Here is a 13,300-nt window from a genome sequence, read left to right on the forward strand (position 1 = left end):
GAGAGAGGAGCAAATCCCTGACCTCTGGGCTGCTCTCTGAGTGTCCCATCACCTGCTCTGTGTCCCAGCACTGCCCCAGGGCTCCTCACAGCACCAGGCTCACTGTCCCTTTCCCCAGCGCCCGCACAGCATTTCTTCGACCCTGGGGATGTTCCCAAAGCAGGCTTATTCCAGGCTGGATTAACTGCAGTTGATGCCAGGGGGAAAACATCCAAGCTGCCCAAAAAGCCTTTACAGTACAGGAATCAGCTGTAATGGTTTTCCTTTAGTCTGGCAGGAGAATTGTTTTGCTATAAATCAGAGTCAAAAGCTTCTAGCCATGCTGCAATAATAAGATTTCTTTCCTATAACACACATTCCTGTGACACAACAGGTCCCCTCTGCAGACAGAGGAAATCTGGGTCCTTATTTCACAGGATGCTGCTTGGATATGAAGCAGGGAATAATTTGGGGCTGGCTGCTGCTACTGTTGAAGCTCAGGACCAGTATAAAGAAACTTTCTGGTTTTCACCTGCTCTTTACAGTCTCGTACCTTTTCCTGCAAATTTCTCCATTCCTGGGAACGAGAATGGAAGAATTATTTTTTGAGACAGAGCTGACAGCCCATCATCTCCTGCGCTTCCAGCACAGCCCGCGATGCCTGTCGTGGTTATTGTGGTTTCCAGACTCCCTCCCAGCCCTGCCAGCCCCGCCAGGGTCAGGCAGGTCCCTGCAGAGCCAGGGAATCCCCTTTTCCCGGCCAGGAGGAAGCGCTCAGTTCCCGGTTCTGCCTTTCTCCAGCTGCTCCGCGGCCGCTGTCCGGGTTTCCCTGGAGAGGGCAGCCGAGCACCGCTGAGCTGCGGAACCCCTGAGCCGCAAACGGGGGCACGAAGGGGAAGGAGGAGAAGCAGGGTTTGGAGAGGACGGGGTGTTACCGCTCGTGAATCCACCGAATGAGGGAACTGGGATCGCAGCAGGAGGGAAAGTTGAGTTCCCAGCTGGGGAGTCGAGTTGCTGGTGCTGGGGTGGGGCTGTGGGGTGGCTCTGGGGGTGCCGGAGCGGGGTAAGGCGCGTCCAAGGGCGAAGGATCACATCTTTCCTTCACTTCCAAGGCTCCCCCGTATGGCCTACACCCAACCCCCATGCGGCCAGTTCCTCTGGGATTCGGGGCGAACCTGCCTCCCTCCAGTGAGGCGGCGATGTTGTCCCCGGTGTCACGCGGGGGCTGTCCCTGCTCCCAGCGCCACCAGCACCCCCCAGCCCCGGGGAGCTGCTGCCCAGCCCAGGGGGAAGTGGCTGCTGGAGGAAGGATGGATGAAAACAGACCAGAGCCTCCGCAGCCCCGGGTCCTTCCTGACCACAGGGATTGTGTAAATGAAGCCCTTAAGCCATTTCCCTTCCACTTGCAGAGAGAAAATCATCTCGTTCCTCTGGCATGAGCTGACTCTGTGCACGGAGAAATTCGGGGGCACAGGTGAGGTTTGTGCTGCTCGTGGAGCTGCAGGCACACACAGCAGATGTCTGAGCTTGCCCTTAGACCTGCACACAGCCAGGTACATCAGATTTCCCCACATCTGCCTCCTGGCTTTTTTCCTCCCCATACGTTTCCATGTTCCCAGAGAAATCAGGAAGAGAGCCTGAATGTCTCTTGCCTCCAACACTGCAGTTACATGGAGAAATGAGAGGGACTGGGAGGATTATTTCAGTGAGCTGGAGGGTTTGGGTGGTTGTAGATGTGGCAGGAGCAGGCAGCAGAACACAACACCCAGAGGAGAAGTGGGGAAGGAAAGAAAACCCGACACACATTCTCCGAAAGAATGTGACAGAGAGCAAGGAAGCAGAGGAAGGATTCACACTGATGGATTTCCAACCCAGGGGAATAAACCAGAACGGTTCAACGAACCCAGACGAAACCAGAAGTGCCGTGAGAGGAGAGGGAAGCAGGAGCTGTCCGCAGCTGCACCAGCTGCCCTGAGAGCCACGGGGATGGGAAGCCCCAGAGCATCCGTGGGGAGGTGAGTGGTTTGTGTTTGCTGACCCACAGCATCCTGCAGCCCTGGCTCCTTTTCTCACACTGGAACACATCATCCCTGAGAGCCCTCGGTGCTGCTGTGCGCCAGGCAGGCTGGGGAGACTCTGCTGCACGGGGAGATTCCCGGGATTAACCCAGGATAAACTGCAAGGCAATGTGCGACACAGGGTGGGAAATTGGTTTTTAGGATGGATTCTTTCCTAAGGAGAAGGTGAAAGGTAAGTGCTTCACTGCAGGATGGGGGTTAACTCTTTACAGCTGATTTTGGGAATTGTTAATGTTGGATCAGTTCATCAGGAACTGGAGTGGCAGGACAAGGAGGAATGGGTTCAAAGGAATTCTTCCCTGTGAGGGTGGGGAGGGCCTGGCACAGGTGCCCAGAGCAGCTGTGGCTGCCCCTGGATCCCTGGAAGTGTCTAAGGCCAGGCTGGATGGGGTTTGAAGCAACCTGGGACAGTGGAAGGATGGTACTGGATGGGTTTAAGGTCCCTCCCAACCCAAAGCATCCCTGGATTCTCTGTGTCAGAGGTGTTTCCATTTGTCTTGTGGGGATGTGATGCTGAGTTCAGTGTTTATGATGGTTTTGGTGCAGTGAGAGCAGCTCTGGTTTTGCCTTGCTTTGTACCCACACTGGCACGTGCAGCTGCTCTGCACCGTCCTGGCTTTACTGTCGCCTCAGGCAGTCACACATGGGCAGAGCTGGACTCATAACATATTAAATATTAAATATAAATCATATTAAATAACCAAATAATCTTCAGTGTGGCTTTTGAGGCAGACAGGTCTTGCATCAGGAAGGGAATTCCACTCGGTGTTATTTAATGTGGCAGCAGGACGAAGCAGGGCGAACAGCTAATTCCAAAATAATGGAAAAACTTCTGCAACTCAACCAGGAAATCACATGTAAACTAAAATGTTTGTAAAGCAAAAGATACTTTGCTTCTTCAGCAAGTGAAATTTGCAAGCATTAGTGACAATTTTTTGCACAAATCACCCCACTTGTTCCTAGCAGGTGATCATTTAAGACATTTTATTACATTGCCAAGCTCCAAACTCAGATATTCTGAGCATGAAATATTCAAGAGCAGCCCTTTCAGAGTGCTGCAGGCACAATGCACAGGCTGATTGCAGCAGGGAAACTTCATTTTGCATTATCTAAGCCACTGGTAGGGAACTTTTGAGTTCAGCAGGATGCTGTGCTGGCTCTGTGAGTGCAGGAGCCATCCCAAGTGGAAGCAGGGCTGGTGCTGCTGCGTGCAAGGCACGGCGAGCCCGACAGCTGGAATCAGTCACAGCGAGGCACTGAGAAGGAAAAGGGCTTTTTCATTTGTAAATTTAATTTCCCCCGAAGCCAGTTGGAGTTATTAGGCTGGAGTGAGTGGGTTTGCAGCAGATCTAGTGGGAGGGGAGGTTTCTCTGCTGCTCTGGGCACTTTGCAATCATTGGGGCTGTATCAGGGATATGTTGCATTCCCAAGTATCTGGATTCTGTTCCTAATAACTCGCCCCTCGTTCATTCACTTAGTTGTTGCTGGGGGGAGTTCTCTTCTGCAAGGACACGTTATTTTGGCAAATTATTCCCTACCTTGGGCCTTCCTGCTGGCAGGAGATGCTGTGCTGTGATCAGAGAGTTAATCCTGTGCAGAAGCCCAGGGAATCTCGGCTCAGCTGCTGCACTTCCAGGGAACCAGTCCCTGGATCTAAAGGAGAGCCAGAAGCCACTTGGCTCTTTCTTGTTGAGCTGAGCTGTCAGCCCACGGGGCTGGGACTCCCTGGGCTTGCCAGGCTGGTTGTGGGGAGATGCACAGCCATGCCTGGGGCTGGGATTCCCAGGGAGGTGGAGACGCTGCTCTTGGAAAGGGGGTTTTCACCCTGGAAGTGGGACTTGCCCCATGGAGGACGCTGCAGGTCAGCTCTCCCCCCCCAGGAACCAGATATGGGCTGGCACTTTTCCCAGGAGCTAAGCCAGGCAGAGGGCAGAGGGCATGGACAAACAAATCCAGGGGCCCATCTGACAAGAGGAAAATGTCCCATGAGCAGGAAAAAACAGCTTTGTGGCCAAAAAAGCAAAAAACATGAGGGACAGGAGTGCAAGGAGAGGAGCTCTTGGCACTGCCTGTGTTTTCATGCTCGTGCAGAAGAGACCTTTAGCTGGAGCAAAGCCCTGTGCTTTTCCTCATGGACACAGGAGCTGCAAGGAGGGTCTGGGGGAGCAGAGAGATCTGTCCTTGTCCTTCAGCCTGAGACAGATGTGGGAAAGGCAGATCAGGGCTGGCTGATTGCTGTCAGCCCAGCACAGGATTTTGAACCTGAGGCTTATCTGAGTTTTTTCAACTTAGTGGAGTGAGCTGGGCCGGGCCAGGCAGTGTCGGAACCCTGGTCACTGAGAATTTCAGACTTGCTGTGCTGACAGGCACTAGGCAGGAGTTATTTTAACATTATAAGCTGATTGTCTCCCCAAGCAGCAGAACGTCAGGGATGGCATTTTGCTGCCTTCACTCCCTTGCCTGGTGTTCAGTGGTTTCCAGGCTCCTCAGGATGTTTGTTGGATATTGCACAACTGCAGGACTGAGGATTGATGATGGTGCTGGGAATGCTGGCTGCAGGTAACAGGTGCCAAGGTGCTGCAGGAGGCTGCTAATGACGAGATGTCTTGGTTTGGATGCTGGGGTTTGGCTGGGGAGGTTTGCAGGCTCGAGGCAGTTTCTGCTCCAGTGGTCCCTGGTGAGCCCTGCTATATGAAAAGTCCATCTGTCAGCTAAATCCATCTCTCTCCAGAGGGAGGGATGTTGTCAGGTTTAATAACAGCAGTTGGTAATTCCTGCTGCCTGTGTGGTGCTCCTCCGAAGGGCTGCAGGAAACGAGAGCTCTGAGATCTGAAGGCAACAGCCTGGCCCTGTGCTGTTACCCCAGGCAGGAGCCTGATGTAAGAGGAGGGCAGCTTGCAACACTCAGCCACACGTCAGCCCAAAGTCCAGCACTCCTCCAGCCTGGAATGCCAAGAAATCCCAACCAGGATTGCCCTGCTCTGCCTGTAGCATGCACTGAACTCCCTGCAGCCACCGATGTCCCAGCCCTGACAGGCAGCAGGATTCAAATGTGGGGCTGGGGCTCTGCTCTGTCTCCTCCTGGGCAGCCCCTTGAGTCTTTGGGGGTATTTTGCAACTCCTGAAACACAGGAAGGGTGTTGAGTGTCAGGGAGAATCAGTGGGGAAGGAAGTCCTCGGGCCAGGTATAAAACTGGTGTCACTGCTGAGATGTCCCAGACAGGTTTGTTGGGCAGTGCTGGCTGCTGTCACCTCCGCCAGCAGCTGAATTTCACACAGCAGGCAGGGGAAGCACACACGGAGGGGTACAGGTGGCTGGAACGCACAGGCCAGCAGCCCTGCCCCTGCTCTGTGGCTGTCACACATGCTGGCTGTGGCTCGTGTGTTTGGGACGTTTCCTCTTTCACAAGAGGGCCGAGGGCAGGGAGAGACAGTGACTTGTTTGTTTTGGGGGAAAGGGAACGCTGTCAGCTCAGTGCTCTCCTCCAGCAAAGGGAACTCACGATCCCATGGCCTGCATGAGGGATCCTGGAAGCTTTTGGAAAGGAGGGACCTGTTCCATGGGCTTGGGCACAGCATTTTGCTGTAATTCAGGCAGCTTTGGGGTGTCCCATAGCTGCTTCTTCACCTGCTCTCTAACCCAGTCTCTAACCCCTGTCTCTGCCCACGGCACAGTGTCCCCATGAGCAGTCCCTTCCTCCCTTCCCTGAGCAGTGAATCCTGGAGGAGCGATGAGAGCTGCCTCAGGATTTGTACCATTCTCAGCGTTGCTGCTTCCCTCTTGTGGTGAGGAACCAGCCCGGGAGACCGAGGCAGGACAGCCAGGGTGCCCCTGGGCTGTGGGAAATGGGACATTTCCTACACTGGGAATGGGTCTCAGCCCAACAACCAGTGGGACCAAGCCTGGAGCTCTGCTGGGAAAGCCTGGATCCAGCACCTGGGCTGTGGATCTGAAAGCAGCTCTCTGTGGGCTGAATTCATTTTGCTCACTCCCCTCTGAAGGGAGGGAAGTGTCTGGGTTTAATCTGTTGCTTGCTAAGTCCTCTTCACCTCCACCTTTTTCAGAGCACGGGAAGAAGTGCAGAAGGAAGCAGAGGGCTCTGTGTGAGCTCCCAGCTCCAGGTGAGCACCATGGACACTTGCAGGATACCTGCAAACACCTCCAAGTGCAGCAGGAACACCATGGAGTGCTTCATGGTGCTCAGCACACAGGCACAGAAGATAAGCATTGGCATCCTGTGTGGCCTCTTTGGGACAATGTGTGTTTTGGAGAACTCCTTGGTGCTCTACCTGATTTTCTCTTCCCCCGGGATCAGGAAGAAGCCTTCCTACCTGTTCATCGGCAGCCTGGCCCTGGCTGACATCCTGGCCAGCATCATCTTTGTCTGCAGCTTCGTGAACTTCCACGTGTTCAACGAAGCTGGTTTCTCCAAGGAGGTGTTCCTGCTGCAGCTGGGAGGGGTGAACACGTCCTTCTCTGCCTCCCTCAGCAGCCTGCTGCTCACAGCCCTGGACCGCTACCTCTCCATCAGCCGGCCCTCGGAATACAAGCTCCTGATGACCAGGAGAAGGGCCTGGACAGCCCTGGGGGTGCTCTGGCTGACCTGTGCCACCATTGCTTGCCTGCCCCTGCTGGGCTGGAACTGCTGCGTGCTGGATTCCTCCTGCTCCGAGCTGTTCCCCTTTGTGGATGACAATTACCTGTCGGGCTGGCTGTGCTTCGTGGTGGTGCTGCTGGGCTGCATCGTCTACGCCTACGCCCACGTGCTCTGGAGGGCTCGCCAGCACGTGGCCTACATGGAGAAGCACCAGGCACAGGCAGGGAAGCCAAACAGCCGCATGAGGATGGACGTGATGCTGGCCAAGACCCTGGTGATGGTGCTGGCTGTGCTGGTGCTCTGCTGGTCGCCCGTGCTCGTGCTCATGACCTACAGCGTCTTCTCCAGGCTGAGCGACCGCCTGCGCAAGGTGTTCGCCTTCTGCAGCACCCTCTGCCTGCTCAACTCCATGGTGAACCCCATCATTTACGCCCTGAGGAGCAAGGAGCTCTTCTCCTCGCTGAGGAGGGTGTTCTCCCATTTCAGGAGGCAGCTGAAGGCCGCTGAGGAGAGCCCAGAGGCAGAGAGCACCCACAGGTCCTCCGTGATAGAGACCGTCTGTGAGGACACACGCACAGTGTAGGGAGGCACCTGAGGGAAACCCACACGCCCGGGCTGGAAGGAACACTGGATCACTTCTCTCTTCTGATGGGAGTGGAGGGATCAGCTGTGATACGGAGACAGCTCCTGCTAATGTCACCCTTCGACTCTGGGACAGACTTTGCTCTGAGGAACAGGCTGGGATTGTTGGGGTGTCCTGCAAGGGCCAGGAGTTGGACTGGACACACCTCGGGGTGTCCCTTCCAGCTCAGGATATTCCATGATTCCGTGATAATCTCCCACCAGGGGAGGTTCAGGCTGGAAATCAGCAGGAATTTCTTCATGGAGATGTTGGTCAGGCTTTGGAAGGGGCTGCCCAGGGAGGTTTGGAGTCCCCATCCCTGCAGGTGGCACCTGGAGGTGGCACTGGGCTGGTGACAAAGTGGGGAGCGGGCACAGCTTGGACTCCGTGGTCTGGGAAGGCTTTTCCAACCTCAGTGGAACGTTCTCACTGTGGCTTAAGGACTTGGCCAGAGCTGGGGCAGACAGGACCTTGCAGGCAGCACATTTCCTCCAGCAGATTTCGGGAGAACTGACCTGAAAACCCACACAGGTGTTTGTTGGATGTTATGTGAATAAACATATAAGCCATTTCCCAGGTTTTTCTTCCTTTTCTTTCCTGCTGAACAAAGTCCTCCAGGTGACACGTTTAAGCCCAAACTGGGGCAAATACTTTGAGCATGAGGAACTTGATTGGGGTTGGTGGTTTTTGTTTTTCGCAAATTACGCAAAAGCAGCATTTTCAACCGAACAGACAATGAAGTGGGACAGGGCCCTTTCACCAGTGACCTGGAGCAGCTGCCAGCTCCCAAAATGCCTCCAACAGGGATGAGCTTGGCCAGGGCATGGCCACGAGGCCCTTGCACTCTGCCCTGTGTCCCAGAGGATGTCACCAGCCCTTGGAAGGTTTTGGGAGCCCTGTCCCAGAGGATGCACCCAGGCCCTGGGAGAGTTTTGGGAGCCCTTCATGGGAGGGTCTGGAGATGGGGAAACTGAGGGGAGAGTTACCAAAGTCCGCAGGGCACTGAAGGGGCAGCTCCAATCTTTGTGACCACGGACAGGATCCGAGGGAGCGGCTGGAGCTGTGCCAGGGGAGGTTTAGGTTGGATTTAGGGAAAGGTTCTTCCCCCAGAGGGTGCTGGCCCTGCCCAGGCTCCCCAGGGAATGGGCACAAGCCTGCCAGAGCTCCAGGAGCCTTTGGACAGCGCTCCAGGGATGCCCAGGGTGGGATTCCTGGGGTTAGCCCCGCTGATCCTTCATCCCTTCCCGGGACATTCCTCAGCGGCCGGGCCGCAGTCTCGAACCCGTGGTCCTCAGGGGGCGGCGGTGACGTCACGGGGCCCGGCGGCCATGGCGGCGGTGACGTTACGAGGCCCGGCGGCCATGGCGGCGCGGGCGCTGCTCTGTGTGGCGGCCGCGCTGTGCCCGGGCCTGGCCGCTCCCCGCTACCGCCCGGACTGGGCCAGCCTGGACGCCCGGCCGCTGCCCGCCTGGTTCGACCGGGCCAAGGTGGGGGTGTTCGTGCACTGGGGGGTGTTCTCGGTGCCGGCCTGGGGCTCCGAGTGGTTCTGGTGGCACTGGCAGGGCCAGCACGACGCCGCCTACGAGCGCTTCGTGCGCCGCCGCTTCCCGCCCGGCACCACCTACGCCGAGTTCGCGCCCCATTTCACCGCCTACGACTTCCAGCCCCGCCAGTGGGCACGGCTCTTCCAGAGGGCAGGGGCCAGGTCAGCGCCGGGGGGCGCCGGGTTGGGGTCCCTGAGGGGATGGGGGGTCCCTGAGGGGATGGGGGGTCCCTGAGGGGATGGGGGGTCCCCGAGGGGATGAGTGCCATGGCCGGGGGTCCCTGAGGGGATGGGGGGTCCCCGAGGGGATGAGTGCCATGGCCAGGGGTCCCTGAGGGGATGAGGGGTCCCTGAGGGGCTGGAAAAGCTCAGGAAGCATAGGAGGATATTCCCAAGAGGATGCAGGAGTCTCTGAGGGGATGGAAGGGGCGAGGCCAGGGATCCCTGAGGGACTGGGGGTCCCTGAACAGTGCTGGCGATCCCTCAGGGGTCATGCCCAGGGTGCTGAGGAGATGTCAGGTCTTGCTCCTTCCTAGGTATTGACTGTTCATAGTTTCCCAGCATTAACATCCACTAAAAGCCTCCCTTCTTTTTGCATTTGCACAAAGGATAGTGACAGAGGGCTCCTCCCAGCGTGGTTGGCCTGTGCCTTGCTGTTTTAGTGACCAGCTTTGCAGTGAGGCTGGGAAATCTCTCAGTTGCTCCTTTGCCATCCCAACCAAACCCTTTTCCCCTCTCAGGTACGTGGTCCTGACTACCAAGCACCACGAGGGCTTCACCAACTGGGGCTCCCCAGTGTCCTGGAACTGGAATTCCGTGGATACAGGGCCCCACCGAGACCTGGTGGGAGAGCTGGGAGAAGCCCTGAGGGAGAGGTATGGCCCTGCATGCAAATAATGGAAAATAATGATGGCAGGAATTTAATTTCCACTGCTTCTTAATCCCCACTGAAGCCTCGCTCTTCCCTCTGTGCTTTGTCCTCCAGCAACCTCCGTGTAGGGCTGTACCACTCCCTGATGGAGTGGTTTCACCCTCTCTACCTCGCTGACAAACAAAGTGACTTCAAGACCCAGAGCTTCGTTTTCAAGAAGACGATGCCAGAACTTTATGACCTTGTCTTAAAGTAAGAGCCACAACCGGTTCAGGATCACCAGCATTTCCTGCTTTCCCTTCTGTAGAGAAAGGTGCAAAGTGGGTGCAAAGTGAGAGAAATGGTAATTTTTGCTGAGCAGATTTACTTTGCTTACCACTAATGATTTGTGGTAATTAGAAAAGGGGTTCCCTTTTGCCCCATGGAAGGTAAAATCTGTAGAATGAGGCAGGGACAATTATTATTTTTTTTTTTTTGCAAAAGCAATTCCCTTTAATCCTGCTTTTGTGCAGGGTGGCTGGAAGTGGAACAAATTGTTCAGTATTTAGTAGAATAGAAGAGTGATTTCACTGTGAATTTGCATCCTTGCCTTGCTCCCCCTTGCTGACAAAAATACAAAGCTTGGGCTTGTGGGTCGTTGTCCCAGCTCAAGAATAATCACTTTTGAGGTGCCAAATTCTGGGTGTTTGGAAGAACTGCACCCTCTCTTGAGCTGTGGATCAACACCTTGCTCTTGGCTGCGGCAAGAACCTCCCTTAGAGCTTTGTGAGAAGCAGGAAATGAAGTAAATGGTGATGGCAGGCTGTGGGAAGGGGAAGGGAAACGACCCCACACCCAAGAAACTCAGTGTGGCAGGAGCAGATAAGCCATTGCGAAACAACATCTGTCTCCCTTAGATACAAACCAGACCTGATTTGGTCGGATGGAGACTGGGAAGCTCCAGATTCCTACTGGAATTCCACCTCTTTCCTTGCCTGGCTCTATAACGACAGCCCTGTCAAGGTACCAGTGCCTGCTGCCCCTCGTGGCATCGGGTGGGTGTGGAAGGGCAGCAAGCTGGGGGATGTGTGAGCAACCCAGAAACCTCCGTGACGCTTGCCAGATGTGTTTTATTCTTTGACAAAGAGAGAACCTTGGCTGTCCTTTGCAGGATACTCGTGAGAGGCTCGGGCCAGTGTTGCCTCAGCTGCTGCCTGAGTGAGCAGAGGGAGGGATTCAGCCTTCTCAGAAGGGTTCCCATCACACAGGGAACTTTCAGGCGCTTCCCTCAGGGGACAGCCCAAGCACCAAAAGGTTTTGTGCCCTGAGCTGCGTTTCCTTCTCTCAGGACACCGTGGTTGTCAACGATCGCTGGGGCCGGGGCTGCTCCTGCCACCACGGGGGTTTCTACAATTGCGCTGACAAGTTCAGGCCAGGCACCCTGCCAGAGCACAAGTGGGAGATGTGCTCCTCCCTGGACAGGCTCTCCTGGGGCTACCGCAGCAACATGAGCCTGCCCGAGGTGATGGATGAAATGAGCATGATTGAGGTGAGAACCCTGAGCTCAGAATGGCCTGGGGGAGGATTACTTCGAGTTAAGAGGGTGAAACTGCTCAGCGTCTGTGTTGTCTGAGGTGAGGATAATGCAGTTTGTCATCTTGCTTTATCCTCCACAGGAGCTGGTGCAGACTGTGAGTTTGGGTGGCAACTACCTCCTCAACGTGGGACCTACAAAAGAAGGGGTGATTGTCCCCATCTTCCAGGAAAGACTGCTGGCCCTTGGCAGGTGGCTGGACACCAATGGGGAGGCCATTTATGAATCCCAGCCTTGGAGGGTGCAGATGGAGAACACCACAGACACCGTCTGGTAAGGACTCTGCTGCTCACACCTGACCTGATGTTTATTTCTGATCTTTTCCCTCCTTTGGTACGCTCTGTAGTCTTGCCATTAGGATTTCATCCATCTTGCTTCAGTAGCAAAACAAACCCCTTCCTTTAAAAGATGTCCAGGACTGTTTAAGTAGTGGTCCTGGCCAGAAATGCCTAAAAAATGGAGTTGTTTTCATTTCCTCCAGTGTGTTCAACCCAGAAATGTGGAGCAGGGATCAGGATGAGGCCAGGCCAGCTTAGCAATGACATTTGCACACAAATGCAAACTTTGTTTGGGTTTCGTCAGCCAGCGCTGAGGGGCTGATGGTGGGTCCAAAGTGACAGATTTGGAGTCAGGGGGAAGTAGGTGACCCCTGTGTGGTGACAGAAGGCAAGGCAGTGTTCTCCTGCTGCCTGGAAAGGTCAGGTTTGTGTCTGGTGCCCTTCACCTGCTGAGCTCTGCTCCCTCAGGTACACCTCCAAGGGCCCTGTGGTCTTTGCCATCTTCCTGCTCTGGCCTCGGGACAGTGTCCTGCGTCTGTCCTCGCCCATTCCATCCCCAGGCACACAGGTAAGGAATTTAAAACAAGGCACCACACACTGAGAGCCCTTCTGGGGGCATTGTGGGCTGGGAAGGGCCAGCCTGGGTTAATTTAGGAGCTGGGGCAGCTGAGGTTGTGTGCTGTGGGCTCCTTGCAGCATCCCAGGCTGTCCGCAGGCCTTGGCTCACGTGGAACATGGCACAGGAGTTGCCAGCACGGGCTCCTGGCTGCCAGGGAAGGTTCCTCTCTGCAGTGTTTTGATCCTGCTGTGGCAGGGGAGAGAAGCAAATACCCAGAGAGCAGGAGGGGCTGTCCTGCAGCTCCAGCTCCAGCTCAGGTGCAGTGCCCTGCTCGTGGCAGATGTCACCCTGACGCAAATGTTTGAGTGTCCTTTGCTCTGAACAAACAGGGGCAGAGCATCAGCAACAAACAAACCCCAAACAACAAACTGCAGCCCGGCTTGGCCTCAAAACACCCCGTGTGTCCCCCCCCTGTGCCACGTGAGCACAGCTGGGCCTGTGGGGAATGCTGGGCTGTGTGAGGGGGCCTGCTGAGCTCCAGCTGAGTGTCCCCTCCCTTCCCTCCTCTGCAGGTGACACTGCTGGGCTTTGCTGGCACTCTGGAGTGGCACGAAGAGCCAGGGAAAGGGATGCTCATAACCCTGCCCTACATGCTCCCATCTCCCCTCCCTCCTCAGTCTGGCTGGGTGGCGAAGCTGGAGGGGGTGAAGTGATGCCTGTGAGGGGCACTCAGCATCTCCCAGTGCCTTACTTTTTGACCGAATCCAAGAGGATTTTTTATGTTTCACGTTGAATACATTATTTTTCACCCGAGAGAACCAATCTCTCCTCCAGTCTCTGTTGCCTTGTGTTATTTTGGTGTTGGTTGGAACAGCTGTGATCAGCTGCTTCCACGATGAGTAAATCTAATGGAAGAAATCATCTGTAAGAAACATGATACAAACTTTTATTGATACTCTGCTGGGGACAGCTACAAGGAAAGGTTTTGTTCTTAGTGAATTTAAGAGACTCCACCGTTGTGAATTGCATTTGTGACTTCTGCTTGCACAGTCCCAGTGAGAGCAGGTTTCCTGCCTGGATGCTGAACTTCTTAAAAAGATTTGAACAATGTGTGTGTGAGATGAAATTGCTGCTGTGGAGGCCCCACGGCGTTGCACACAGGCTTTGTTTTGTTCCTGCCCGAGCAAAACCTGCCAGGA

General features: G+C 55.2%; 2 protein-coding genes across 2 annotated transcripts; both read left to right on the top strand.

The window, feature by feature from the left end:
- Positions 1–828: 828 nt before the first annotated feature.
- CNR2 (cannabinoid receptor 2) lies at positions 829–7,839 on the top strand. Its single transcript, XM_066204550.1, has 3 exons — positions 829–1,453; positions 1,855–1,994; positions 6,123–7,839. The coding sequence occupies exon 3, from the start codon at positions 6,189–6,191 to the stop codon at positions 7,236–7,238; it is 1,050 nt and encodes a 349-aa protein (XP_066060647.1). The 5' UTR covers positions 829–1,453; positions 1,855–1,994; positions 6,123–6,188; the 3' UTR covers positions 7,239–7,839.
- Positions 7,840–8,628: 789 nt separating this feature from the next.
- FUCA1 (alpha-L-fucosidase 1) lies at positions 8,629–13,022 on the top strand. The gene is made up of 8 exons (XM_066204546.1): positions 8,629–8,982; positions 9,561–9,695; positions 9,806–9,943; positions 10,588–10,693; positions 11,019–11,219; positions 11,347–11,537; positions 12,011–12,110; positions 12,674–13,022. The coding sequence occupies exons 1-8, from the start codon at positions 8,639–8,641 to the stop codon at positions 12,812–12,814; spliced, it is 1,356 nt and encodes a 451-aa protein (XP_066060643.1). The 5' UTR covers positions 8,629–8,638; the 3' UTR covers positions 12,815–13,022.
- The last annotated feature ends 278 nt before the right edge of the window (positions 13,023–13,300 follow it).

Source organism: Chamaea fasciata, unplaced genomic scaffold (assembly GCF_029207755.1).
Source record: "Chamaea fasciata isolate MVZ Bird 193981 ecotype frontalis unplaced genomic scaffold, bChaFas1.0.hap1 SCAF_26, whole genome shotgun sequence".
In the NCBI taxonomy this organism is placed as follows: domain Eukaryota; kingdom Metazoa; phylum Chordata; class Aves; order Passeriformes; family Sylviidae; genus Chamaea; species Chamaea fasciata.

Bases quoted from the DNA above. Each gene is read 5' to 3' on its own strand.
- CNR2 (XM_066204550.1), top strand. From the start codon at position 6,189: ATGGACACTTGCAGGATACCTGCAAACACCTCCAAGTGCAGCAGGAAC.
- FUCA1 (XM_066204546.1), top strand. From the start codon at position 8,639: ATGGCGGCGCGGGCGCTGCTCTGTGTGGCGGCCGCGCTGTGCCCGGGC. The intron at 9,944-10,587 runs GTAAGAGCCACA...TGTCTCCCTTAG, and splicing joins CTTTATGACCTTGTCTTAAA to ATACAAACCAGACCTGATTT. The intron at 11,538-12,010 runs GTAAGGACTCTG...CTGCTCCCTCAG, and splicing joins AACACCACAGACACCGTCTG to GTACACCTCCAAGGGCCCTG.